At 49.7% G+C, this 27,820-nt stretch overlaps 1 protein-coding gene across 4 annotated transcripts in view; it reads right to left on the bottom strand.

Annotated features, from left to right (window-relative positions):
- The window catches only part of rilpl1 (Rab interacting lysosomal protein-like 1), a 184,044-nt gene that overhangs the window by 77,327 nt on the left and 78,897 nt on the right, over nt 1-27,820 (bottom strand). For all 4 annotated transcript variants that reach the window (XM_072513565.1, XM_072513473.1, XM_072513738.1 and 1 more), the window contains exon 3: nt 14,594-14,715. In XM_072513565.1, coding sequence (XP_072369666.1) covers nt 14,594-14,715 — 122 coding nt within the window. The remainder of the gene's footprint in view (nt 1-14,593; nt 14,716-27,820) is intronic.

Genomic DNA, 27,820 nt, shown 5'->3' with positions numbered 1-27,820 from the left:
CTAAACACACTGATACATCGAAATCCCATCCTAAACACAATGACACATCGAAATCCCATCCTAAACACACTGACATCGAAATCCCATCCTAAACACACTGAGACATCGAAATCCCATCCTAAACACACTGACACATCGAAATCCCATCCTAAACACACTGACACATCGAAATCCCATCCTAAACAGACTGACACATCAAAATCCCATCCTAACTTCCGGGTGCGGCGATGACCAGCTAAGTCGCACGTTTCGGCAGCTCCCGGTGGAACGGACTTTTGGGCTCTTGATAGGAGCCCCAACGGCAATTTTAACGGCTGAAAACACCGTGCGGTAAACCAGGAGGGTGTTCCCCCTGGACACGGATGGAAAAAGGAGAGGAAAGTGGCCGGATTGCAGCGGATCCTTTGGAACAACGGCAAGGAAGGCAAGCAGAAACCAAGATGGCGTCGGAAGGTGGCAGTTTCATATGGGGCCCTGAACAACAAGAGTTTTTGAAACGCTGCGTGGAGGAGATAAAAAAAGGAATGAAGAAAGAGTTGTTGGCCCCGATATTACAGGCGATTGAAGGGCTGAAAGAGGAACAAAAGACCCAGGAGCAGGAGCTTCGGGTCGTGAAGGCGAAAGCAGCAGAGAATGAAAACGATATACAGGGCCTGGTGGTGAAGTCGGAGATACAGGAGGCACACCAGAAACAATCTGTGGAGAGGTTGGAGGCACTGGAAAATAACGCAAGGAGGAACAACTTGAGGATTCTTGGCCTTCCTGAAGGTGTGGAGGGGGCGGACGTCGGGGCATATGTGAGCACGATGCTGCACTCGTTAATGGGAGTGGAGGCCCCGACGGGTCCGTTGGAGGTGGAGGGAGCATACCGAGTTATGGTGCGAGGATCGAGAGCAGGAGAAGCTCCCAGAGCCATAGTGGTGAGATTTCTCCGTTTTAAGGATAGAGAAATGGTCCTTAGATGGGCGAAGAAAACTCGGTGTAGTAAATGGGAGAACGCGGTGATCCGCGTCTATCAAGATTGGAGTGCGGAGGTGGCGAGAAGGAGGGCGAGCTTTAATCGGGCCAAAGCGGTACTTCACAAAAAAAAGATAAAGTTTGGAATGCTGCAACCGGCAAGACTGTGGGTCACATATCAAGGGAGGCACCACTACTTTGAGACGGCGGATGAAGCGTGGACTTTTATTGTAGAAGAAAAACTGGAATGAGTGGACTATGAAAATGAACGTTTGGACAAAGTGGTGGGACGAGTGGGGGGGTGCGAAGAGGGATTGTATGATTAATCCTGCGGTATGGTAACTTTTCTTTCTCCCACAGGTGGTGATGGGGGGAGGTGGGGAGGGAGAGGAGATGGGGCGTTGGCCATGGGAGGCGGGGCCGAGGGAGAGGCGCGGGCTTGGTTCCCGCGCTATGATAATTATGGCGGGAATAGAGAAGCAGGAAGGAGGGGGCGCCGCACGGGGCGAGCCGTGATCACGGGGGGAAGCCGAGGTCAGCCAGAGTTTGCTGACGTCTGGGAGCAACATGGGGGGAGTAATTACGCTAGCGGGGGGTCTAGCGGGGGGGGGGGGGGAGGGGGGAATTACTGGGTTGCTGCTGCTGGGGAAAGGGGGGAGTGGGTACGGGAAAGGATGGGCGGGGGGGGCACCGTCTGGGAGAAATACAGCTGCGTGGGAACTGGGCGAGAAGCTGGAAAAAGATGATGGCTAACCGGCAAGGGGGGGGGTGGGAAGCCCCCCAACCCGGCTGATCACGTGGAACGTGAGGGGGCTTAACGGGCCGATAAAGAGGGCACGAGTACTCGCACACCTTAAGAAACTTAAAGCAGATGTGGTCATGTTACAGGAAACGCACCTGAAACTGATAGATCAGGTTAGGTTGCGCAAAGGATGGGTAGGGCAGGTGTTCCATTCGGGGCTGGATGCGAAAAACAGGGGGGTGGCTATATTAGTGGGGAAGCGGGTAATGTTCGAGGCAAAGACTATAGTGGCGGATAACGGGGGCAGATACGTGATGGTGAGTGGCAAATTACAGGGAGAGATGGTGGTGTTGGTAAACGTGTATGCCCCGAATTGGGACGATGCCAATTTTATGAGGCGAATGTTAGGACGCATCCCAGACCTAGAGACCGGAAAGCTGATAATGGGGGGAGACTTCAACACGGTGTTGGAACCAAGGCTGGATAGGTCGAAGTCCAGGACTGGTAGGAGGCCGGCAGCAGCCAAGGTGCTTAAGGATTTTATGGAGCAGATGGGAGGGGTGGACCCGTGGAGATTCAGTAGACCTAGGAGTAAGGAGTTCTCGTTTTTCTCCTATGTCCATAAAGTCTATTCACGCATAGACTTTTTTGTGTTGGGTAGGGCATTGATCCCGAGGGTGAGGGGAACGGAATATACGGCTATAGCCATTTCGGATCATGCCCCACACTGGGTAGACTTGGAGATAGGGGAGGAAACAAGAGGGCGTCCACCCTGGAGAATGGACATGGGATTAATGGCGGATGAGGGGGTGTGCTTAAGGGTGAGGGGATGCATTGAAAAGTACTTGGAACTCAATGACAATGGGGAGGTTCAGGTGGGAGTGGTCTGGGAGGCGTTGAAGGCGGTGGTTAGGGGGGAGCTGATATCAATAAGGACACATAAAGGGAAGCAGGAGAGTAAGGAACGGGAGCGGTTGCTGCAAGAACTTTTGAGGGTGGACAGACAGTATGCGGAAGCACCGGAGGAGGGACTGTATAGGGAAAGGCAAAGGCTGCATGTGGAATTTGACTTGTTGACCACAGGCACTGCAGAGGCACAATGGAGGAAGGCGCAGGGTGTACAGTATGAATATGGAGAGAAGGCGAGCAGATTGCTGGCACACCAATTGAGGAAAAGGGGAGCAGCGAGGGAAATAGGGGGGGTGAGAGACGAAGATGGAGAGACGGAGCGGGGAGCGGAGAGAGTGAATGAAGTGTTTAAGACATTTTATAAAAAATTGTATGAAGCTCAACCCCCGGATGGGAGGGAGAGAATGATGGAGTTTTTGGATCGGCTGGAAATTCCCAAGGTGAAAGAGCAGGAAAGGATGGGATTGGGAGCACAGATCACGGTAGAAGAAGTGGTGAAAGGAATTAGGAACATGCAGACGGGAAAGGCCCCGGGACCGGACGGATTCCCAGTTGAATTTTACAGAAAATATTTGGACTTGCTCGCCCCGCTACTGACGAGGACCTTTAACGAGGCAAAGGAAAGGGGGCAACTGCCCCCGACTATGTCAGAAGCAACGATATCGCTTCTTTTAAAGAAGGAAAAGGATCCGCTACAATGCGGGTCCTACAGACCATTCTCCCTCCTCAATGTAGATGCCAAGGTCTTGGCCAAGGTAATGGCAATGAGAATAGAGGAATGTGTCCTGGGGGTGGTTCATGAGGACCAAACTGGGTTTGTGAAGGGGAGACAGCTGAACACGAACATACGGAGGTTGTTAGGGGTAATGATGATGGCCCCACCAGAGGGTGAAACGGAGATAGTAGTGGCGATGGATGCCGAGAAAGCATTTGATAGAGTGGAGTGGGATTATCTGTGGGAGGTGTTGAGGAGATTTGGGTTCGGAGAGGGGTATGTTAGATGGGTGCAGCTGTTGTATAGGGCCCCAGTGGCGAGTGTGGTCACGAATGGACGGGGATCGGCATATTTTCGGCTCCATAGAGGGACAAGGCAGGGATGTCCTCTGTCCCCATTACTGTTTGCACTGGCGATTGAGCCCCTGGCGATAGCGCTGAGAGGTTCCAAGAGATGGAGGGGAATACTTAGGGGAGGAGAAGAACACCGGGTATCTTTATATGCGGATGATCTGCTACTATATGTGGCGGATCCAGCGGAGGGGATGCCAGAAATAATGCGGATACTTGGGGAGTTTGGGGATTTTTCAGGGTATAAATTGAACATGGGGAAGAGTGAGCTGTTTGTGGTGCATCCAGGGGAGCAGAGTAGAGAAATAGAAGACCTACCGTTGAGGAAGGTAACAAGAGACTTTCGTTACCTGGGGATCCAGATAGCTAAGAATTGGGGCACATTGCACAGGCTAAATTTGACGCGGTTGGTGGAACAGATGGAGGAAGATTTCAAGAGATGGGATATGGTAGCATTGTCAATGGCAGGGAGGGTGCAGGCGGTTAAGATGGTGGTCCTCCCGAGATTCCTCTTTGTGTTTCAGTGTCTCCCGGTGGTGATCATGAAGGCTTTTTTCAAAAGGATAGAAAAGAGTATCATGGGTTTTGTTTGGGCCGGGAAGACTCCGAGAGTGAGGAAGGGATTCTTACAGCGTAGTAGGGATAGGGGGGGGCTGGCACTACCGAGCCTAAGTGAGTATTATTGGGCCGCTAATATTTCAATGGTGAGTAAGTGGATGGGAGAGGAGGAAGGAGCGGCGTGGAAGAGATTAGAGAGGGCGTCCTGTAGGGGGACCAGCCTGCAGGCTATGGTGACAGCCCCATTGCCGTTCTCACCAAGGAACTATACCACGAGTCCGGTGGTGGTAGCTACACTGAAGATTTGGGGACAGTGGAGACGACATAGGGGAAAGACCGGAGCACTGGGGGGGTCCCCGATAAGAAACAACCATAGGTTTGCCCCGGGGGGAATGGATGGGGGATATGGAATGTGGCAAAGAGCAGGTATAACGCAATTGAAAGATCTATTTGTGGATGGGAAGTTTGCGAGTCTGGGAGCGCTGACCGAGAAATATGGGTTGCCCCAAGGGAATGCATTCAGGTACATGCAATTGAGGGCTTTTGCGAGGCAACAGGTGAGGGAATTCCCACAGCTCCCGACACAAGAGGTGCAGGACAGAGTCATCTCAAAGAAATGGGTGGGGGACGGTAAGGTGTCGGATATATATAGGGAAATGAGAGACGAAGGGGAGACTATGATGGACGAACTAAAAGGGAAATGGGAAGAAGAGCTAGGGGAGGAGATTGAGGAGGGGATGTGGGCAGATGCCCTAAACAGGGTAAACTCGTCGTCCTCGTGCGCCAGGCCAAGCCTGATTCAGTTTAAGGTACTACACAGGGCACATATGACTGGAACACGGCTCAGTAAATTTTTTGGGGTGGAGGATAGGTGTGCGAGGTGCTCGAGAAGCCCAGCGAATCATACCCATATGTTTTGGTCATGCCCGGCACTACAGGGGTTTTGGATGGGGGTGACAAAGGTGCTTTCGAAAGTAGTAGGAGTCCGGGTCGAACCAAGCTGGGGGTTGGCTATGTTTGGGGTTGCACAAGAGCCGGGAGTGCAGGAGGCGAAAGAGGCCGATGTTTTGGCCTTTGCGTCCCTAGTAGCCCGGCGCAGAATATTGCTAATGTGGAAAGAAGCCAAGCCCCCGGGGGTGGAGACCTGGATAAATGATATGGCGGGGTTCATAAAGTTAGAGCGGATTAAGTTCGTCCTCAGGGGGTCGGCTCAAGGGTTTACTAGGCGGTGGCAACCGTTCGTCGAATATCTTGCGGAAAGATAGATGGGGGAGAACAAAGAAGGCAGCAGCAGCGGCCCAGGACTTGGGGGGGGGGGATGGGGGGGGGGAAGGAGGGATGGGGGGGGGGGCGGGGAAGGAGGGATGGGGGGGGGGAAGGAGGGATGGGGGGGGAAGGAGGGATGGGGGGAAGGAGGGATGGGGGGGGGAGGAGGGTTGGGGGAGGGGGGGGAAGGAGGGATGGGGGGGGGGGAAGGAGGGATGGGGGGGGGAAGGAGGGATGGGGGGGGGAAGGAGGGATGGGGGGGGGCAGGAGGGATGGGGGGGGATGGGGGGGGGGCCTGAGACAAGGCAGTTGCCAATTAGGGCTAGTTTTTGTTATTTAATATTTATTTATTTGTTGTTGTTTTTGTTTAAATTTAAAAAAAGGTCATTATTATCTGTATTGTTACAATGTTGTGTAAAGGATGCACAATGTATTGTGTTGGTTGACCAAAAATTTTCAATAAAATATTATTTTAAAAAAAAAAATCCCATCCTAAACACACTTGACACATCGAAATCCCATCCTAACCACAGAGACACATCGAAATCCCATCCTAAACAAACTGAGACATTGAAATCCCGTCCTAAACACACTGACACATCGAAATCTCGTCCTAAACACACGGAGGCATCGAAATCCCATCCTAAACACACAGACACATCGAAATCCCATCCTAAACACACTGAGACATCGAAATCCCATCCTAAACACACTGACACATCGAAATCCCATCCTAAACACACTGAGACATTGAAATCCCATCCTAAACTCACTGAGACATTGAAATCCCATCCTAAACTCACTGAGACATCGAAATCCCATCCTACACACACTGACACATCGAAATCCCATCCTAAACACACTGAGACATTGAAATCCCATCCTAAACACACTGAGACATCGAAATCCCATCCTAAACACACTGACACATCGAAATCCCATCCTAAACACACTGAGACATTGAAATCCCATCCTAAACTCACTGAGACATTGAAATCCCATCCTAAACACACTGACACATCGAAATCCCATCCTAAACACACTGACACATCAAAATCCCATCCTAAACACACTGACACATCGAAAGCCCATCCTAAACACACTGACACATCGAAATCCCATCCTAAACACACTGAGACATCGAAATCCCATCCTAAACACACTGAGACATCGAAATCCCATTCCAAACACACTGTGACATCAAAATTCCACCCTAAACACACTGACATTTTGAAATCCCATCGTAAACACACTGACACATCAAAATCCCATCCTAAACACACTGACACATCGAAATCCCATCTGTGATGAATGTAGGAATTTCAGATATATTGTGTCTGTATATTGTATGGTAGGGGTTTAAAGCAGGGCTGTATATGGTGTAGTTAGGGTTTAAGGCACGGTTGATATGTGACTGTTGCAGTTATATTTTTAATAATCCTGTCTGGAAAGGCACCTAGACCTTTTGGAGACAGAGGTGCAATTAATAAAAGAAAGCTCATAAATCATTCACCATGGATATTGGCTGCTGACGTTGTTCAAATGGAATTTTGTCTATATTAATATCACACATGGAAGTGTAAACCAGTTAGGACGTGAACTAAACAGAGCCAACTTGCTCATGTTTCAGAGCAATAATCCAGGACAAATTTGAAACAGCAATTTTCAGCCTGCAGGAACCAACAGGTCAAAGAGGAGCACATTCCCACTGTACAGGTTAGTTCCATCCACAACCCGAGCTCACTGTAACAGCACAACACCATGTGTTAACAATTCACATGACTTTCCCCTCACTATCTCCCTCCTCAACCCTCGCGTAGTTAAGCTTCCACACATTGAATCCATGCGAAAGCTCAGATTTTCCATGCGAGGCAGGTTACATCTCTGGGGTGACTATGTGACCACCCAGGGTATCACAGCCAAACCCAATCCTGTCTCACCAGCTGTCAGATGGGAGCGATTGGGGACCGAGTTGCAGAGTGAAGCAAATAATTCTTCCCCATCCCATTCAACTGTGACCTGTCCTGGAAGCCACAGTATTTATATGGCTGGACAAGTCCAATGGTAACACCCAGGATGTTGGTAGTAATGGACTCAGCGATGGTAATGCCATTGAATGTCAAGAGGTGATGATTTGAAGGTTAGGTGGACAGAAAAGAGTTGAACTCCAGAGTTAAGGTGAGAGTGACCACCCTTAGCATCAAAGGGCCCCAGCAAATCTACGGTCAATGGGGAAACTCTCTGCTGGTTGGAGGCACAAATGAAGATGGTTGTGGCTGTTGGAGGTCAGTCATCTCAGTGCCAGGACATCACTGCAGGAGTTTCTCAGGGTAGTGTCCTAGGCCCAACCATCTTGAGATGCTTCATCAGTGACCTGCCTTCCATCAAAAGGTCAGAAGTGGGGATGTTTGCGGATGACTGCACAATGTTCAGCACCATTCGCGACTCCTCAGATAATGAAACAGACCATGTCCAAATGTAGCAAGACCTGGACAATATCTAGGCTTGGGCTGACAAGGGGAAAGTTACATTCGCGCCACACAACTGCCAGTCAATGACCATCGCCAATAAGAGAGAATCTAACCATCGCCCCTTTACATTCAAAGGCATTACCATTGCTGAAACCTCCATTATCAACATCCTGGAGTGCTTAACGTTGACCAGAAACTGAACTGGACGAGCCATATAAATATTGTGACTACGAGAGCGGATCAGAGGTGAGGAATTCTGCAGTGAGTAACTCACCTCCTGAATCCCAAAAGCCTGTCCACCACCTACAAGCATAAGTCAGGAGTGTAATGGAACACTCTCCACTTGCTCCACACCATCCAGGATTAAGCAGCCCACTTGATTGACAACCCGTCCACAAAATTTCATTTCCTTCACCACCGACACACAGTGGCAGCCGTGTGTACCATTGAGATTAGTGTTTTTAAACTCACACGACTGCGTGGCAAAATTTGGTTCCAACTCCATCTACAAGTTTGCTGATGACACGACAATAGTGGGTCGGATCGCGAACAACGATGAGTCAGAATACAGGAGGGGGGACTTCCGGTGGTGACCATGGAGTGAGCAATCGCACATTTGGCAGCTCTCCCTCATGGTGGTCTTTTTGTGGCCTTTACGCCGGATTGTTGCAGGAATTTTGTAGAGGAAAGGTGCAGAAGAACAGAAGAAATTGACCCCTAGTTTATGGAATTGCGGCCCAGAGGTAATCGGAAAAGAACAAAGCAGGTGGTGGCGACAGGTGAAAAGTGGACAACGCGCATGGAGATGGCAGATGAACAGGATCAGACTCCGTCAGCTCAATCGTCAATGGACCAGTTGGTGAGCTTCTTAAATGAGAAGTTCATCCAACAGCGGAAGGAGAATGTGGAGGACCTGGCCGGGGCGGTGGATTCGATCAGGGCGGCGGTTGACCGTGTGGAGACGAGACTGGCAGCCCAGGGACAGGCGATCCAGAGGTTGGAGGAGCAGGCGGGGGAGCAGGAGCAACAGTCCACCTCGATGGTAGCAGAGATTGGGATGCTGCAGGACCAGCAGAAGAGGCTGCTGGAGAAATTGGAGGACCTGGAAAATCGTTCTCGGAGGCAGAACATTCGGATCGTGGGTCTGCCGGAGGGAATCAAAGGATCGGATACTGGTGTGTATGTGGGAAACATGTAGGAGAAACTGCTTGGAGAAGGTGCGTTTGAATGAACGCTGGAGGTGGATCGGTCCCACAGGGCACTGATGCGCAAGCCCCAGGGGGGTGAGCCGCCGAGGGCGATGGTGGCACGATTACATCAGTTCCTGGATAAGGAATGCATTAGGAGATGGGCCTAATGAGACGAGGCAATGCACTTGGGAAGATGTCGAGATCCGCATGTACCAGGACCTGGGAGTAGAGCTTGCGAAGAGGAGGGCGAGCTTTAATAAGGTCAAGTTGGCACTATACAAGAAGGGCATAAAGTTTGGTCTACTGTGCCCGGCTCGCCTATGGGGGCTGGGAGTTGTACTTTGGCTGGACGGAGGAGGCAGTGGACTTTCTGAAGGAGAATAGACTGGCAGGAGAAGGAAAACCTTGAACTTTGACTGAGGAGATCTGAACTATGTTCTGTAAATACTTTGGGTTTGCGTTGTTGAGATTTATTTCGGGGGTTTTGCTTGTTTCTTTATATTTTTTTGGTCCTGTTTGGGGTTAGGCTGTTATATTGTTCTTTGTTAATGGAGGAGGAGTGGGTCTTTGGGTACGGACCTTTGGAGGGATGGTTTGTTTGTTTTAAGTTCTTGCCTTTGCTTCGATTGTTTCAAATGTTTGATACACCGAGGGTAGTGGGTGCCTGGAACGCGCTGCCGGAGGAGGTGGTGGAAGCAGAGATGATAGTGACGTTTAAGGGGCATCTTGACAAATACACGAATAGGGTGGGAATAGAGGGATACGGACCCAGGAAGTGCAGAAGATTTTAGTTTAGACGGGCAGCATGGTCGGCACGGGTTTGGAGGGCCGAAGGGCCTGTTCCTGTGCTGTACTTTTCTTTGTTCTTTATCTTTGAGGAGAAGGGATGATGACGGTAGCCCGGGGGCGGGCCAGAGGTGGTGCGGGGCATGGGCTGCAGACTAGCCTAGCAGAGGTTATGGCTGATCGGCAGGGAGGGGTTCCCCCCGACCAGGCTGGTCACGTGGTACGTTCGGGGACTGAATGTGCCAGTCAAAAGGGCCCGTGTGTTCGCGCACTTGAGGCAACTGAAGGCGGACGTGGCCATGTTGCAGGAGACACATCTGACGGTGGGGACCAGGTTAGGTTAAGGAAGGGACTGGTTGGGCAGGTGTTCCATTCGGGATTAGACTTTAAAATGAGGGGGGTGGCAATCCTGGTCAATAAGCGGGTGGCATTCGAGGTGGCGAATACAGAGGTGGACCCGGGGTGTAGATAGGTTATGGTTAGTGGGAAGCTGGAGGGAATGGCCGTGGTATTGGTAAATATATATGTCCCAAACTGGGATGATGTTGAGTTTGTGAGACGGGTGCTGGGGAAGATCCCAGACATGGATTCACATCGACTGACTATGGGGGAGATTTCAATACGGTCCTGGATCCGAGGCTGGACCGGTCGAGTCCCAGGTCTGGGAAGGTATCAGCTCTGGCAAAGGAGCTGCGGGGGTTTATGGAGCAGGTGGGGGGGTTAATCCGTGGAGAATTGGGAGGCCAAGGAGTAAGGAGTTTTCATTCTACTCCCATGTGCTCAAGGTGTATTCCCGGATAGACTTCTTTGTGTTGGGCAAAACGCTGCTGGCTGAGGTGGTGGATGCTGAAAATTCAGCAATTATGGTGTCAGACCCACACCCCGCACTGGGTAGACCCGAAAGTTAACAAAAGAAAGGCCCAGCAGCGCAGTGGAGATTAGATGTGGGGCTGTTAGCGGAGGGGAGGTGTGCGAGCGGGTGAGGGAGGCCATTCGGGGATATATAAAGATCAATGACACAGGTGAGGTTTCGGCTGGGATGGTGTGGGAGGCGGTTATCAGGGGGGGGAACTCATCTCAATTCGGGCCCATAAGGAGAAGGCTGAGCGGGCGGAATTGGACAGGCTGGTAGGCAAAATTTTACAGGTGAATAGGAGGTATGTGGAGTCTCCGGATGATGGGCTTCTGAAGGAGCGTCAGGGACTGCAGCTGGAATTTGGGATCCTATCCACAGGTAAGGCGGAGCGACAACTTAGGAGGGTAAGGGGGGCGGTGTATGAATATGGGGAAAAAGCCAACAGGATGCTGGTGTATCAGTTGAGGAAACAGGAGGCGGCGAGAGAGATTGGGAAAGATAGAGATACAGGGGGGAGAAGGTGGTTTTAGATCTGGCGGGGGTGAATGACGTGTTTCGGGAATTTTATAGTGGATTGGATAAATTGGAACCCCCAGCCGGCGAGGAGGGAATGAAGCAATTTCTGGGTGGGGGGAGGCTGGAGCTCCCGAGGATAGATGAGGAGTTGGTGGAGGGTTTGGGAGCTCCAATTAGGCTGGGGGAGGTTATAGACGGATTGGGGGCGATGCAATCGGGTTAGGTCCCGCGACCTGACAGATACCCAGTTGAGTTTTATAAAAGTTTTCCGGGCTATTGGGGCCGCTTCTGGTAAAGGCTTTAAATGAGTCCAAGGAGCTGGGAATGCTCCCCCCAACGTTATCACAGGCATCAATTTCCCTTCTTCTGAAGCGGGATAAGGATCCAGAGAGCTGTGGGTTGTACAGGCCAATCTGCCTGCTAAATGTGGATGCTGGCAAAGATCTTGGCCATGAGCATAGAGGATTGTGTTCCGGGGGCAATAGGGGAGGACCAGATGGGATTTGTGAAGGGACGACACCTGACGTCCAACATTCGGCGGCTCCTAAATGTAATAAAGATGGCCGCGCAGGGGCGCGAGGTCAAGGTGGTGGTGGCCACGGACACAGAAAAGGCCTTTGATCGGGTGGAGTGGAAGTACCTGTGGGACGTCCTGAGAAGGTTTAAGTTCGGGCAGGGATTTGCGGATTGGGTCCGGCTGCGATATTAGGCACCGGTGCCGAATGCAAGGACCGACCGGGTTCGATCAGAGTATTTTAGTTTGTGCAGGGGGACGAGGCAGGATGCCCACTCTCCCCACTACTGTTTGCCCTGGCCATAGAGCCTTTGGCAAAGGCGCTGCGAGCATCGAACATTTGGCAGGGGTTAGTGGGGGGGTTTACCCCTTTATACAACAGACCTGTGGGGGGCGAATCGCAGGAATTATGGGATTACTGGAGGAATTTGGCCGGTTCTCAGGTTACAAACTGAATATGGGCAACAGCGAGGTTTTTGCGATCCAGGCAAGGGGGCAGGAGAGGAGACTGAGGGAGATGCCGTTCAAAGTGGTAGGAGGGAGATTTAGGTACCTGGGGATTCAAGTGGCAAGGGACTGGGGTCAGCTTCACAAACTAAATTTGGGCAGGTTGATTGAGCAAATGAAAGGGGACTTTCGAAGGTGGGACGTGCTCCCGCTGTCATTGGCGGGGAGGGTACAGACTGTGAAAATGACAGCCCTCCCAAGATTGCTGTTTGTGTTTAAGTGTCTCCCAATCTTCAGCTCCAAGGCATTTTTTAGGAAGATGAACGCGGCGATCTGGGGTTTATATGGACCGGGAAAGTCCCGTGGGTGAAGAAGGTCCTTCTTGAGCGGGGGCGCGGGGAGAGGGGCTTGGCTTTTCCGAACTTTATTAACCATTACTGGGCGGCCAATATTTTGATGATTAGGAAATGAGTAGTGGGGGAGGGGTCGGTGTGGGAGCGAGTGGAGGTGGCCTCTTGCAAGGACACTGTTAACGGCACCTCTGCCATTCTCGCCAGCTCGTTACTCCACAAGCCCAGTAGTAGTGGCAGCCCTGAGTGTGGGGGCAATGGCGGCAGCACGTGGGTTTGGAGGGGGCGTCGGTGTGGGCACCGATATGCTTGAGTTAACGGGTGGGAACAGATTCCGTAACCTGCCGGTACGGGATTTTGTCCGGAGGCAGGTTCCATCCTTCCCTCGCCTCCCTCTACGGGGACTACAGGATAAGGTGGTTTCTAAAACAGGGGTTGGGGAGGGGAGGGTCTCGGAAATATAAAACTGATGGAGTGGGAAGGGGTCCCAATCGGGGAGGTGAAGAGGAAGTGGGAGGAAGAGAGAGAGGAGGCCTGGAAGTGAAGAATAAGATCAGGGAATGTATTATATGGGTAGCTAGGAGTTAGGGAGGAGGGGAGTTGGTTATGTTATTGTGGCGTTTTTGCATGTGTCGGACCGCTCTGTTGTTTAAAATGTTAAAATCATAAATGCCTCAATAAAATGTTTTCTAAAAACAAAAACAGGAGGGAGATAGAGAACCTAGTGGAGCGGTGTAGCGACAACAATCTCTCCCTCAATGCCAGCAAAACTAAAGAGCTGGTCACTGACTTCAGGAAGCAAAGTACTGGACACACCCGTCAGCATCAACGGGGCCGAGGTGGAGATCACAGAATTTACAGTGCAGAAGGAGGCCATTTGGCCCATCGAGTCTGCACTGGCCCTTGGAAAGAGACCCCTATCCACACCTCCACCCTATCCCCGTAACCCAGTATCCCCACCCCACCTTTTCTTTGGACACCAAGGGCAATTTATCATGGCCAATCCAGCTAACCTGCACATCTTTGGACTGTGGGAGGAAACCGGTGCTAACCACTGTGCTACCGCCCCGCGAGATGGTTGACAGTTTCAAATTCCTAGGTGTGCACATCGCCAACAATCCGTCCTGTTCTACCCACGTCGACGGTTTGACCAAGGAAGCACAACAGAGTCTATACATTCTCAGGAAACTAAAGAAATTCGGCATGTCCGCATTGACTCTTACCGACTTTTACAGATGCACCATAGAAAGCATCCTATCGGGCTGCATCACAGCCTGGTATGGCAACTGCTCGGCCCAGGACCGCAAGAAACTTCAGAGCATCGTGAACACTGCCCAGTCCATCACACAAACCCGCCTCCCATCCATTGACTCCATCTACACCTCCCGCTGCCTGGGGAAAGCGGGCAGCATAATCAAAGACCCCTCCCACCCGGCTTACTCACTCTTCCAACTTCTTCCATTGGGCAGGAGATACAAAAGTCTGAGAACACTTTTCACCCAATGCCTCAGTATGGGTCTGCATGGTACCACAGTGGTTAGCACTGTTGCTTCACAGTGCCAGGGATCCAGGTTCGATTCCCGACTTGGGTCACTGTCTGCGCAGAGTCTGCACGTTCTCCCCTTGTCTGCGTGGGTTTCCTCCGGGTGCTCCGGTTTCCTCCCACAAGTCCCGAAAGACGTGCTGTTGGGTAATCTGGACATTCTGAATTCTCCCTCTGTGTACCTGAACAGGTGGTGGAATGTGGTGACTAGGGGCTTTTCACAGCAACTTGATTGCAGTGTTAATGTAAGCCTACTTGTGACACGAATAAAGATTATTATTAATACACTTCTATCCAAACGTCAGTGAATTATTGTAACAATGTCCCTGGAAGCAGGAAAGAGTGGAAGGTTCAACAATATTACAAGTCACATGCCCTTCATCACTATTAATCACAGTCCATGCTAAAGGGCTCAACACTTACTGCCTCCACATCTTCGTTTTTCAGAGTTAATTCTCGGTCTTTAGCTCTCAGCTCGTCCCGTTGTTTATCAACCACCTCCTTTAGCTTCTTCATCACTTGCCATTCTTTTTCTGACATCCCAGCTGAAAGACAAGTGAGTGATATTAGTGACAGTAAGGGAGAGGCAATTCTTTTCCAACTGTCCTGTGAGGAATTTAAATCCATTTTCAGGAATGTGGACATCACTGGCATGTTTGCAAGTTTCAAAGCTGTGTTTTTTGAGATGGGAAACTGTCACATAAAACATAATATACTCTTTTATTTTTATAAATTTAGAGTATCCAATTCTTTTCTTTCCAATTAAGGGGCAATTTAGCGCGGCCAATCCACCTAGCCTGCACATCTTTGGGTTGTGGGGGTGAAACCCACGCAGACACGGGGAGAATGTGCAAACTCCACACGGACAGTGACTCAGAGCCGGTATTGAACCTGGGACCGTGGCGCAGTGAGGCAGCAGTGCTAACCACTGTGCCACCACGCCGCCCTCAATAACATAATATATACTCGAGATCAGGGGCGGGATTCCCCCTACCTGGTGGGGTGGGCCGTACCGGCGCCTAGGAGTGGCGTGAACCACCCCGGCGTCGGGCCGCCTGGAAGATGCGGAATCCTCCGCACCTTCAGGGGCTAGGCCGGCGGCAGTGGGGTTGGCGGCAGTGGCGCCAAAGGGCCTCCACCAGCCGGCACGAGTTGGCGCATGCACAGGAGCGCCAGCGTGCTGGCGTCATCCCAGCGCATGCGCAGGAGGGTTCTTCTCCGCGCCAGCTATGGCGGACTGTTACAGCGGCTGGCGCGGAGGAAAAGAGTGCCCCCCACGGCACAGGCCCGCCCGCAGATCGGTGGGCCCCGGTCGCGGGCCAGGCCACGGTGGTGTTCCCCCCGGGGCCAGATCCCCCCGCGCCACCCCCCCCCACCCCACAAGGACCCCGGAGGCCACCCGCGCCGCCAGGTCCCGTCGGTACGGACCTGGTGTATTTTACGCCAGCGGGACCCGCCGAAAACGGTCGACCACTTGGCCCATTGTGGGGCGGAGAATCGCCGGGGGGGCCACTGCCAACTGCCTCCGACCGGCGTGGCACTATTCCTGCCCCTGCCGAAAAACCGGCGCCGGAGAATCCGGCAACTGGCGTCGGGGCGGGATTCACGCCGCCCCTGGCGTTTCTCCGGCCCGGCGGGGGGTCGGAGAATCCCACCAAAAATGTATATGTAAGATCCTTTAAAAAATAAATTTAGAGTACCCAATTCATTTTTTTCCAATTAAGGGGCAATTTAGCGTGGCCAATCCACCTACCCTGCACATTTTTGGCATGTGGGGGTGAAACCCACAAAAACACGGGGTGAATGTGCAAACTCCACATGGACAGTGACCCAGAGCCGGGATCGAACTTGGGACCTCGGCGCCTTGAGGCTGCAGGGCTAACCCACTGCGCCAATGTGCTGCCCTCATATGTAAGATCCTTTTCGGCTACAGAGATTTTTTTGCACTGAGTGCTGAATTTGGTGTTTTTTGAGTGCTACAGTGAGAGTTTGGTGACTGAGGGAGTATAAGGCTTCATTTTTATCTAAAGTCTAGTCTTTCTTTTATTTAGTTAATTAACTTAAACGTTGCTGTTTGGTTGAGAAGAAGGTGAATTTTCAATCAGCTTTAAACAAAGGTTCGACTTGTAGGTACTTGCAGCTGGAGCTTGTTAATTAGTTAATTGGATTAGGCCAGTTTACAGAGACTAGATTCACAGTATAAAAGTGATCCCCTACAGTGCAGACTTTGTTTGCACTGAGTACTGAATTTGGTGCATTTGAGTGTTATAGTGAGAGTTTGGTGACTGAGGGAGTGCTGAATTTGGTGCATTTGAGTGCTATAGTGAGAGTTTGGTGACTGAGGGTGTGCTGAATTTGGTGCATTTGAGTGCTATAGTGAGAGTTTGGTGACTGAGGGAGTTAGGTGAGGAGGGAGTAAGGTGCTCCTTTCATTTTGTTTCCTACATTTCGGCAAAGAGTGAGAAGGGAGCCAGGAGTTTACAGAGAGTGCAGCTGACTGGGAGCAGAGTCGGAGGGCGGAGGTCCAGTTGGTCCACAGGGCAGCTATATTCTGTAAGGTAAGAGGGGATGGAGGCTAGGCCAGTTGCATGCTCCTCCTGTAGGATGTGGGTGGTGAGGGATACCACCGGTGTCCCCGCTGACTATACCAGCGGGAAGTGCACCCAACTCCAGCTCCTCAAAGACCGTGTTAGGGAACTGGAGCTGAAGCTGGATGAACTTCGGATCATCTGAGAGGCAGAGGGGATGATAGAGAAGAGTTACAGGGAGGTAACCACACCCAAGGTATAGGACAAGAGTAGCTGGGTCACAGTCAGGGGGAAGAAAACAAACAGGCAGACAGTGCAGGGATCCCTCGTGGCCGTTCCCCTTCAAAACAAGTATACCGTTTTGGATGCTATTGGGGGGGGGGGGGGGGATGACCTACCGGGGGAAGGCCCTAGCGGCCAGGTCTCTGGCACTGAGTCTGGCTCTGGGGCTCAGAAGGGAAGGAGGGAGAATAGGAAAGCAATAGTTGTAGGAGATTCAATGGTTAGGGGAATAGATAGGAGATTCTGTGGTCGCGAGCGAGACTCCCGGAAGGTATGTTGCCTCCCGGGTGCCAGGGCCAGGGATGTCTCGGATCGTGTCTTCAGGATCCTTAAGGGGGAGGGGGAGCAGCCAGAAGTCGTGGTGCACATTGGTACCAACGACGTAGGTAGAAAAAGGGGTGTGGAGATAGTAAACGAGTTTAGGGAGTTAGGCTGGAAGTTAAAAGCCAGGACAGACAGAGTTGTCATCTCTGGTTTGTTGCCGGTGCCACGTGATAGCGAGGCTAGGAATAGGGAGAGAGTGCAGCTGAACACGTGGCTGCAGGAATGGCGTAGGAGGGAGGGCTTCAGGTATTTGGATAATTGGAGTGCATTCTGGGGAAGGTGGGACCTGTACAAGCAGGACGGGTTGCATCTGAACCAGAGGGGCACCAATATCCTGGGAGGGAGGTTCTCTAGTACTCTTCGGGAGGGTTTAAACTAATTTGGCAGGGGAATGGGAACCGGATTTGTAGTCCAGCAACTAAAGTAGCCGATATTCAGGACGCCAAAGCGTGCAGTGAGGCAGTGGGGAAGGGAACACTGACAAAGGAGAGTACTTGCAGGCACGGAGATGGGTTGAAGTGTGTATACTTCAACGCAAGAAGCATCAGGAATAAGGTGGGTGAACTTAAGACATGGATCGGTACTTGGGACTACGATGTGGTGGCCATCACGGAAACTTGGATAGAAGAGGGGCAGAAATGGTTGTTGGAGGTCCCTGGTTATAGATGTTTCAATAAGATTAGGGAGGGTGGTAAAAGAGGTGGGGGGTGGCATTGTTAATTAGAGATAGTATAACAGCTGCAGAAAGGCAGTTCAAGGAGTATCTGCTCCTGAGGTAGTATGGGTTGAAGTCAGAAATAGGAAAGGAGCAGTCACCTTGTTAGGAGTTTTCTATCGGCCCCCCAATAGTAGCAGAGATGTGGAAGAACAGAGTGGGAAACAGATTTTGGTAAGATGCAGAAGTCACAGGGTAGTAGTCATGGGTGACGTCAACTTCCCAAACATTGAGTGGAAACTCTTTTGATCAAATAGTTTGGATGGGATGGTGTTTGTGCAGTGTGTCCAGGAAGCTTTTCTAACACAGTATGTAGATTGTCCGACCAGAGGGGAGGCAATATTGGATTTGGTACTTGGTAATGAACCAGGGCAAGTGATAGATTTGTTAGTGGGGAAGCATTTTGGAGATAGTGACCACAATTCTGTGACTTTCACTTTAACGGAGAGGGATAGGTGTGTGCAACAGGGCAAGGTTTACAATTGGGGGAAGGGTAAATACGATGTTGTCAGACAAGAATTGAAGTGCATAAGTTGGGAACATAGGCTGTCAGGGAAGGACACAAGTGAAATGTGGAACTTGTTCAAGGAACAGGTACTACGTGTCCTTGATATGTATGCCCCTGTCAGGCAGGGAAGAGATGGTCGAGTGAGGGAACCATGGTTGACAAGTGAGGTTGAATGTCTTGTTAAGAGGAAAAAGGAGACTTATGTAAGGCTGAGGACACAAGGTTCAGACAGGGCGCTGGAGGGATACAAGATAGCCAGGGAACTGAAGAAAGGGATTAGGAGAGCTAAGAGAGGGCATGAACAATCTTTGGCGGGTAGGATCAAGGAAAACCCCAAGGCCTTTTACACATATGTGAGAAATATGAGAATGACTAGAGCGAGGGTAGGTCTGATCAAGGACAGTAGCGGGAGATTGTGTATTGAGTCTGAAGAGATAGGAGAGGTCTTGAACGAGTACTTTTCTTCTGTATTTACAAATGAGTGGGGCCATATTGTTGGAGAGGACAGTGTGAAACAGATTGGTAAGCTCGAGGAAATACTTGTTAGGAAGGAAGATGTGTTGGGCATTTTGAAAAACTTGAGGATAGACAAGTCCCCCGGGCCTAACGGGATATATCCAAGGATTCTAAGGGAAGCAAGAGATGAAATTGCAGAGCCGTTGGCAATGATCTTTTCGTCCTCACTGTCAACAGGGGTGGTACCAGGGGATTGGAGAGTGGCGAATGTCGTGCCCCTGTTCAAAAAAGGGAACCGGGATAACCCTGGGAATTACAGGCTAGTTAGTCTTACTTCGGTGGTAGGCAAAGTCATGGAAAGGGTACTGAAGGATAGGATTTCTGAGCATTTGGAAAGACACTGCTTGATTAGGGATAATCAGCACGGATTTGTGAGGGGTAGGTCTTGCCTTACAAGTCTTATTGAATTCTTTGCAGAGGTGACCAAGCATGTGGATGAAGGTAAAGCAGTGGATGTAGTGTACATGGATTTTAGTAAGGCATTTGATAAGGTTCCCCATTGTAGGCTTATGCAGAAAGTAAGGAGGCACGGGATAGTGGGAAATTTGGCCAGTTGGATAACAAACTGGCTAACCGATAGAAGTCAGAGAGTGGTGGTGGATGGCAAATATTCAGCCTGGAGCCCAGTTACCAGTGGTGTATCGCAGGGATCAGTTCTGGGTCCTCTGCTGTTTGTGATTTTCATTAATGACTTGGATGAGGGAGTTGAAAGGTGGGTCATTAAATTTGCAGACGATACGAAGATTGGTGGAGTTGTGGATAGTGAGGAGGGCTGTTGTCGGCTGCAAAGAGACATAGATAGGATGCAGAGCTGGGCTGAGAAGTGGCAGATGGAGTTTAACCCTGAAAAGTGTGAGGTTGTCCATTTTGGAAGGACAAATATGAATGCGGAATACAGGGTTAACGGTAGGGTCCTTGGCAATGTGGAGGAGCAGAGAGATCTTGGGGTCTATGTTCATACATCTTTGAAAGTTGCCACTCAAGTGGATAGAGCTGTGAAGAAGGCCTGTGGTGTGCTCGCGTTCATTAACAGAGGGATTGAATTTAAGATCCGTGAGGTGATGATGCAGCTGTACAAAACTTTGGTAAGGCCACATTTGGAGTACTGTGTACAGTTCTGGTCGCTCAGAAATCCTATCCTTCAGTACCCTTTCCATTACTTTGCCTACCACCGAAGTAAGGCTAACTGGCCTGTAATTCCCAGGGTTATCCATAGTTCCTTTTTTGAACAGGGGCACGACATTCACCACTCTCCAATCCCCTGGTACCACCCCTGTTGACAGTGAGGACGAAAAGATCATTGCTAACGGCTCTGCAATTTCATCTCTTGCTTCCCATAGAATCCTTGGATATATCCCGTCAGGCCTGGGGGACTTGTCTATCCTCAAGTTTTTCAAAATGCCATTCAATTCAATTCATACATCTTTGAAAGTTGCCACTCAAGTGGATAGAGCTGTGAAGAAGGCCGATGGTGTGCTAGCGTTCAATAACAGAGGGATTGAATTTAAGAGCCGTGAGGTGATGATGCAGCTGTACAAAACTTTGGTAAGGCCACATTTGGAGTACTGTGTACAGTTCTGGTCGCCTCATTTTAGAAAGGATGTGGAAGCTTTGGAAAAGGTGCAAAGGAGATTTACCAGGATGTTGCCTGGAATGGAGAGTAGGTCTTATGAGGAAAGGTTGAGGGTGCTAGGCCTTTTCTCATTAGAACGGAGAAGGATGAGTGGTGACTTGACAAGAGGTTTATAAGATGATCAGGGGAATAGATAGAGTAGACAGTCAGAGACTTTTTCCCCGGATGGAACAAACCATTACAAGGGGACATAAATTTAAGGTGAATGGTGGAAGATGTAGGGGGGGATGTCAGAGGTAGGTTCTTTACCCAGAGAGTAGTGGGGGCATGGAATGCACTGCCTGTGGAAGTAGTTGAGTCGGAAACATTAGGGACCTTCAAGCAGCTATTGGATAGGTACATGGATTACGGTAAAATGATATAGTGTAGATTTATTTGTTCTTAAGGGCAGCACGGTAGCATTGTGGATGGCACAATTGCTTCACAACTCCAGGGTCCCAGGTTCGATTCCCGGCTTGGGTCCCTGTCTGTGCGGAGTCTGCGCGACCTCCCCGTGTCTGCGTGGGTTTCCTCCGGGTGCTCCGGTTTCCTCCCACAGTCCAAAGATGTGCAGGTTGGGTGGATTGGCCATGATAGATTGCCCTTAAGTGTCCAAAATTGCCCTTGGTGTTGGGTGGAGGTGTTGACCTTGGGTGAGGTGCTCTTTCCAAGAGCCGGTGCAGACTCGATGGGCCGAATGGCCTCCTTCTGCACTGTAAATTCTATGATAATCTATGATTAATCTAGGACAAAGTTTCGGCACAACATCGTGGGCCGAAGGGCCTGTTCTGTGCTGTATTTTTCTATGTTCTATCTCTGTTATACAATGACTGAAGAATTAACTGCTGTTTAAAAAAATATATTTTTGGAAGGTTGACGCATAAGAACATAAGAACTAGGAGCAGGAGTCGGCCATCTGAAAAATGAAAAAATGAAAATCGCTTATTGTCACAAGTAGGCTTCAAATTAAGTTACTGTGAAAAGCACCTAGTCGCCACATTCCGGTGCCTGTTCGGGGAGGCTGGTACCCTCGAGCCTGCTCCACCATTCAATGAGATCATGGCTGATCTTTTGTGGACTCAGCTCCATTTTCCGGCCCGAACACCATAACCCTTAATCCCTTTATTCTTCAAAAAACTATCTATCTTTATCTTAAAAACATTTAATGAAGGAGCCTGTACTGCTTCACTGGGCAAGGAATTCCATAGATTCACAACCCTTTGGGTGAAGAAGTTCCTCCTAAACTCAGTCCTAAATCTATTTCCCCTTATTTTGAGGCTATGCCCCCTAGTTCTGCTTTCACCCACCAGTGGAAACAACTTGCCCGCATCTATCCTATCTATTCCCTTCATAATTTTATATGTTTTTATAAGATCCCCCCTCATCCTTCTAAATTCCAACGAGTACAGCCCCAGTCTAACCAACCTCTCCTCGTAATCCAACCTCTTCAGCTCTGGGATTAACCTAGTGAATCTCCTCTGCACACCCTCCAGTGCCAGTACGTCCTTTCTCAAGTAATTCCATTTGCCTTCTTAATCACCTGTTGCACCTGTAAACCAACTTTTTGCGACTCGTGCACTAGCACACCCAGGTCTCTCTGCACAGCAGCATGTTTTAACACTTTATCATTTAAATAATAATCCCTTTTGCTGTTATTCCTGCCAAAATGGATAACCTCACATTTGTCAACATTGTATTCCATCTACCAGACACTAGCCCATTCACTTAACCTATCCAAATCCCTCTGCAGACTTCCAGTATCCTCTTTACTTTTTGCTTTACCACTCATCTTAATGTCGTCTGCAAACTTGGACACATTGCCCTTGGTCCCCAACTCCAAATAATCTATGTAAATTGTGAACAATTGTGGGCCCAACACTGATCCCTGAGGGACACCACTAGCTACTGATTGCCAACCAGAGAAACACCCATTAATCCCCACTCTTTGCTTTCTATTAATTAACCAATCCTCTATCCATGCTACTACTTTCCCCTTAATGCCATGCATCTTTATCTTATGCAGCAACCTTTTGTGTGGCACCTTGTCAAAAGCTTTCTGGAAATCCAGATATACCACATCCATTGGCTCCCCGTTATCTACCGCACTGGTAATGTCCTCAAAAAATTTCACTAAATTAGTTAGGCACGACCTGCCCTTTATGAACCCATGCTGCGTCTGCCCAATGAGACAATTTCCATCCAGATGCCTCGCTATTTCTTCCTTGATGATAGATTCCAGCATCTTCCCTACTACCGAAGTTAAGCTCACTGGCCTATAATTACCCGCTTTCTGCCTACCTCCTTTTTTAAACAGTGGTGTCACGTTTGCTAATTTCCAATCCGCCGGGACCACCCCAGAGTCTAGTGAATTTTGGTAAATTATCACTAGGGCATTTGCAATTTCCCTAGCCATCTCTTTTAGCACTCTGGGATGCATTCCATCAGGGCCAGGAGACTTGTCTACCTTTAGCCCCATTAGCTTGCCCATCACTACCTCCTGATAACAAACCTCTCAAGGTCCTCATCTGTCATAGCCGCATTTCCATCAGTCACTGGCATGTTATTTGTGTCTTCCACTGTGAAGACCGACCCAAAAAAACCTGTTCAGTTCCTCAGCCATTTCCTCATCTCCCATTATTAAATCTCCCTTCTCATCCTCTAAAGGACCAATATTTACCTTAGCCACTCTTTTTTGTTTTATATATTTGTAGAAACTTTGACTATCTGTTTTTATATTCTGAGCAAGTTTACCCTCATAATCTATCTTACTCTTCTTTATAGCGTTTTTAGTAGCTTTCTGTTGCCCCCCAAAGATTTCCCAGTCCTCTAGTCTCCCACTAATCTTTGCCACTTTGTATGCTGTTTCCTTCAATTTGATACTCTCCCTTATTTCCTTAGATATCCACAGTCGATTTTCCCTCTTTCTACCGTCCTTCCTTTTAGTTGGTATAAACCTTTGCTGAGCACTGTGAAAAATCGCTGAGAAGGTTCTCCACTGTTCCACCATCAAGTCCTTGCTCCCAGTCTACCTTAGCTAGTTCTTCTCTCATCCCATTGTAATCTCTGTTGTTTAAGCACAAAACACCAGTGTTTGATTTTACCTTCTCACCCTCTATCTGTATTTTAAATTCCACCATATTGTGATCACTCCTTCCGGAGGATCCCTAACTATGAGATCATGAATCAATCCTGTCTCATTACACAGGACCAGATCTAGGACCGCTTGTTCTCTCGTAGGTTCCATTACATTCTGTTCTAGGAAACTGTCGCAGATACATTCTATAAACTCCTCCTCAAGGCTGCCTTGACCGACCTGGTTAAACCAATCGACATGTAGATTAAAATCCCCCATGATAACTGCTGTACCATTTCTACATGCATCCGTTATTTCTTTATTTATTGCCTGCCCCACCATAATGTTACTATATGGTGGCCTATAGACTACTCCTATCAGTGACTTTTTCGCCTTACTATTCCTGATTTCAACCCAAATGGATTCAACCTTATCCTCCATAGCACCGATGTCATCCCGGATGTCATCCTTAAATAACAGAGCTACCATCCACTCTATCCTTCCGAATAGTTTGATACCCTTGGATATTTAACTCCCAGTCGTGACCACCCTTTAACCATGTTTCAGTAATGGCCACTAAATCATAGTCATTCACGATGATTTGCGCCATCAACTAATTTACCTTATTCCGAATACTACGAGCATTCAGTTAAAGTACATTTATGTTGGCTTTTTTACCTCTGTTTTGAATCTTAACACCTTGATCAGTAACCTCTCTTAAGTTATATTACCATTAATGTTTTTACTTCCCATTTTATTCCTTTTAGTATTACTGGTCCTATTCACTGAGCTCCCCTCAGTCACTGTCCCTTGTACTGTCGCCCTTCTTGATTTTTGACTATGGCATCTCTGCCTGACACTTTCCCCCTTACTGCCTTTTGTTTCTGTCCTGTTTTACTACCTTCCAACTTCCTGCATCGGTTCCCATCCCCCTGCCATATTAGTTTAAACCCTCCCCAACAGCTCTAGCAAACACCCCCCTAGGACATCGGTTCCAGTCCCGCCCAGGGGCAGACCGTCCGGTTTGTACTGGTCCCACCTCCCCCAGAACCAGTTCCAATGCCCCAGGAATTTGAATCCCTCCCTCTTGCACCATCTCTCGAGCCATGCATTCATCCTATCTATCCTGACATTCCTACTCTGACTAGCTCGTGGCAGTGGTAGCAATCCTGAGATTACTACTTTTGAAGTCCCACTTTTTAGTTTAACTCCTAACTCCCTGAATTCAACTTGTAGGACCTCGTCCCGTTTTTTTAACCTATATCGTTGGTGCCTATGTGCACCACGACAGCTGGCTGTTCACTCTCCCCCTTCAGAATGTCCTGCAGATGCTCCGAGACATCCTTGACATTTGTACCAGATAGGCAACATACCATCCTGGAGTCTCGATTGTGTCCGCAGAACCGCCTGTCTATTCCCCTTACGATTGAGTCCCCTATCACTATAGCCCTGCCATTCTTCTTCCCACCCTTCTGTGCAGCAGAGCCAGCTACGGTGCCATGAACCTGGCTGCTGCTGCCTTCCCCTGGTGAGCCATCTCCCTCAACAGTATCCAAAGCGGGATACCTGTTTTGCAGGGAGATGACCGCAGGGGACACCTGCACTGCCTTCCTACTCTAGCTCTGTCTTTTGGTCACCCATTTTCTATCTCCCTCAGTAACGTTCACCTGCGGTGTGACCAACTCGCTAAATGTGCAATCCATGACGTACTCAGCATCGCGGATGCTCCGAAGGGAGTCCATCCGCAGCTCCTGAGCCGTCAAGCGGTCTAACAGGAGCTGCAACTGGACACACTTCTTGCACGTGAAGGAGCCAGGGACAGTGGGCGTGTCCCTGAGCACCCACATCGCACACGAGGAGCATGACACGGTCTGAGATCTCCTGCCATGTCTTAAACCTCAGGTAAACTTATACAACTACAATTCCAAAAAACGAAAGAAAAAGTAAATAAATTAGACAATGAAAAGAAAAACTACTTACCAGGGATAAAAAGCATTTCCTCCCTCCCCCCAAGCTTTGAATTCCCACCTAGATTCAAATTCCCAAACTCACTCTTGGTTGTGTCTCACTCTGGCTGTGTCTTCTCTGACTCACAGGGAGAACTCACTCACAGAAGTTTAATTGTGTAAAAAGCGGTGTATGAGACAGGAAATATAAACTAGACATTGTTTTTAATAATCCATCTGGTTGTATACCAGCAGAGTATTGAAATGGTTGTATATTGCAGACCAGAATGGTATTTTTGGGTGTGCATTCCTGATGCGACCATCAATTCACTCGAGACAAGAGTAAAAGTAAACCGTGGCTTTAATCAACTTAGAACAGTGCCTGCCTGCGACTGAAACAATACTGTGCGCCACCTACACATCTACAGCCCTTTATACCCCCCTTAAGGGGAGGAGCCATGGGCAGAGCCCATACATGTCCCAACATGTTCCCCTATGGATGATGCCATACAATGCCATACAAGGTGGAGCCCAAAAGGGAAATAACATAGCATAGATGCAAATACAAAGGTAAAGCCTGGTACTGATACAGTGGTGGATTATTGGTATAATACATTCACTCTGTTAAAAAAATGAAGTCTGGTGGGAGTGACGGGTTCATACGTTCAGCCGGTCCGGCGCACGGATCGTGCGCTGTGATCGCCGAAGCTCTGGCGTTGCTGCTGGCCCGGGTCTCGAGCTCATCCGTGCTGGCATCGGTAGTGGGGACACCGGTGCGGGTACAGACGTGGACTCCGGGAGCGTCTCTTCTGGAGCTTCATTCCTGTAGGCCGGTGAAGGGGGGATGATGGGAGCGCGGAAGCCATGTGGGGCGGGAGCGCTGGTCATGTTAGGTTGGACGGGATATAGTGGAGGGGCGGCGGTGGTGATAGTGGTGGTGGAAATGGCGGGCGCCAGGTCCCGGAGGGAGACCGTATCCTGTCGGCCATCTTCAGCCAGGACGGAAGCAAGGCTCCTGAGGTGGATCCCCTAGGGAAAACAAATAGGCGGCTATGAGGGGTCTCGTTTGTGGCCGTGCAAAGTAGGAACCCAATAGAGTGGAGCGCCTCGGGGAGGACCTCCTCCCAGTGAGAAACAGAGATTCCTGGACTGCAGGGTCAGTAGGACGGTCTTCCAGACTGTCACGTTCTACCTCTCCATCTGCCCGTTTCCTCTGGGGTTATAACTGGTAGTCCTGTTCGAGGCGATGCCCTTACTGAGCAGGTACTGACGCAGTTCGTCGCTCATGAACGACGAGCCCCGGTCATTGTGGACATAATTGGGCAAACCAAACAGGGTGAAGACACTATGTAGGGCTTTAATGACGGTGGACGTGGTCATATCAGGGCAGGGGATTGCAAAGGGGAAGCGGGAGAACTCATCAATAATATTGAGGAAATATGTATTGCGGTTATTGGAGGGGAGGGGCCCTTTGAAATCGATACCGAAGCGCTCAAAGGGCTGGGATGCCTTTACCAAGTGGGCCTTATCTGGTCGATAGAAGTGCGGTTTACACTCCGCACAAGTCATGGCTCTGACCTCCTCGGTGGTGTAGTGCAGGTTGCGGTCCTTGATATAGTGGATAAGCCGGGTGACCCCCGGGTGGCAGAGGTCATCGTGGATAGCCCGTAGTCGGTCATCTTGCGCACTGGCGCATGTGCCGTGGGACAGGGCATCTAGGGGCTCGTTGAGCTTCCCAGGACGATATACTATATCATAGTTGTAGGTGGAGAGTTCGATCCTCCAACTCAAGATCTTATCATTCTTGATTTTGCCCCGCTGCATATTGTCGAACATGAAGGCTACCGATTGGTCAGTGATGAGGGTAAACCTCCTACCAGCGAGGTAGTGCCTCCAGTGCTGCACGGCTTCCACGATGGCTTGGGCTTCTTTTTCTTTTTAAAAAAAATATATTTATTAAAGTTTTTTAACACAATTTTTCTCCCTTACAAACAATAACCTCCCCCCCTCGTAACAAAAAAAAAACGAGAAATCGCGCAGAGCAAGATATGTACATGGCAAAATGATATATTTACACAGCTTTGTACACTGGCCCTCACCCGTACGGGCCAGTTTTCCCAACCCTTCATGTTATCTCTTGCTCATC

The sequence above is a fragment of the Scyliorhinus torazame genome, chromosome 1, assembly GCF_047496885.1.
Source record: "Scyliorhinus torazame isolate Kashiwa2021f chromosome 1, sScyTor2.1, whole genome shotgun sequence".
In the NCBI taxonomy this organism is placed as follows: domain Eukaryota; kingdom Metazoa; phylum Chordata; class Chondrichthyes; order Carcharhiniformes; family Scyliorhinidae; genus Scyliorhinus; species Scyliorhinus torazame.
This window is presented reverse-complemented; position numbering and strand designations above follow the sequence as displayed.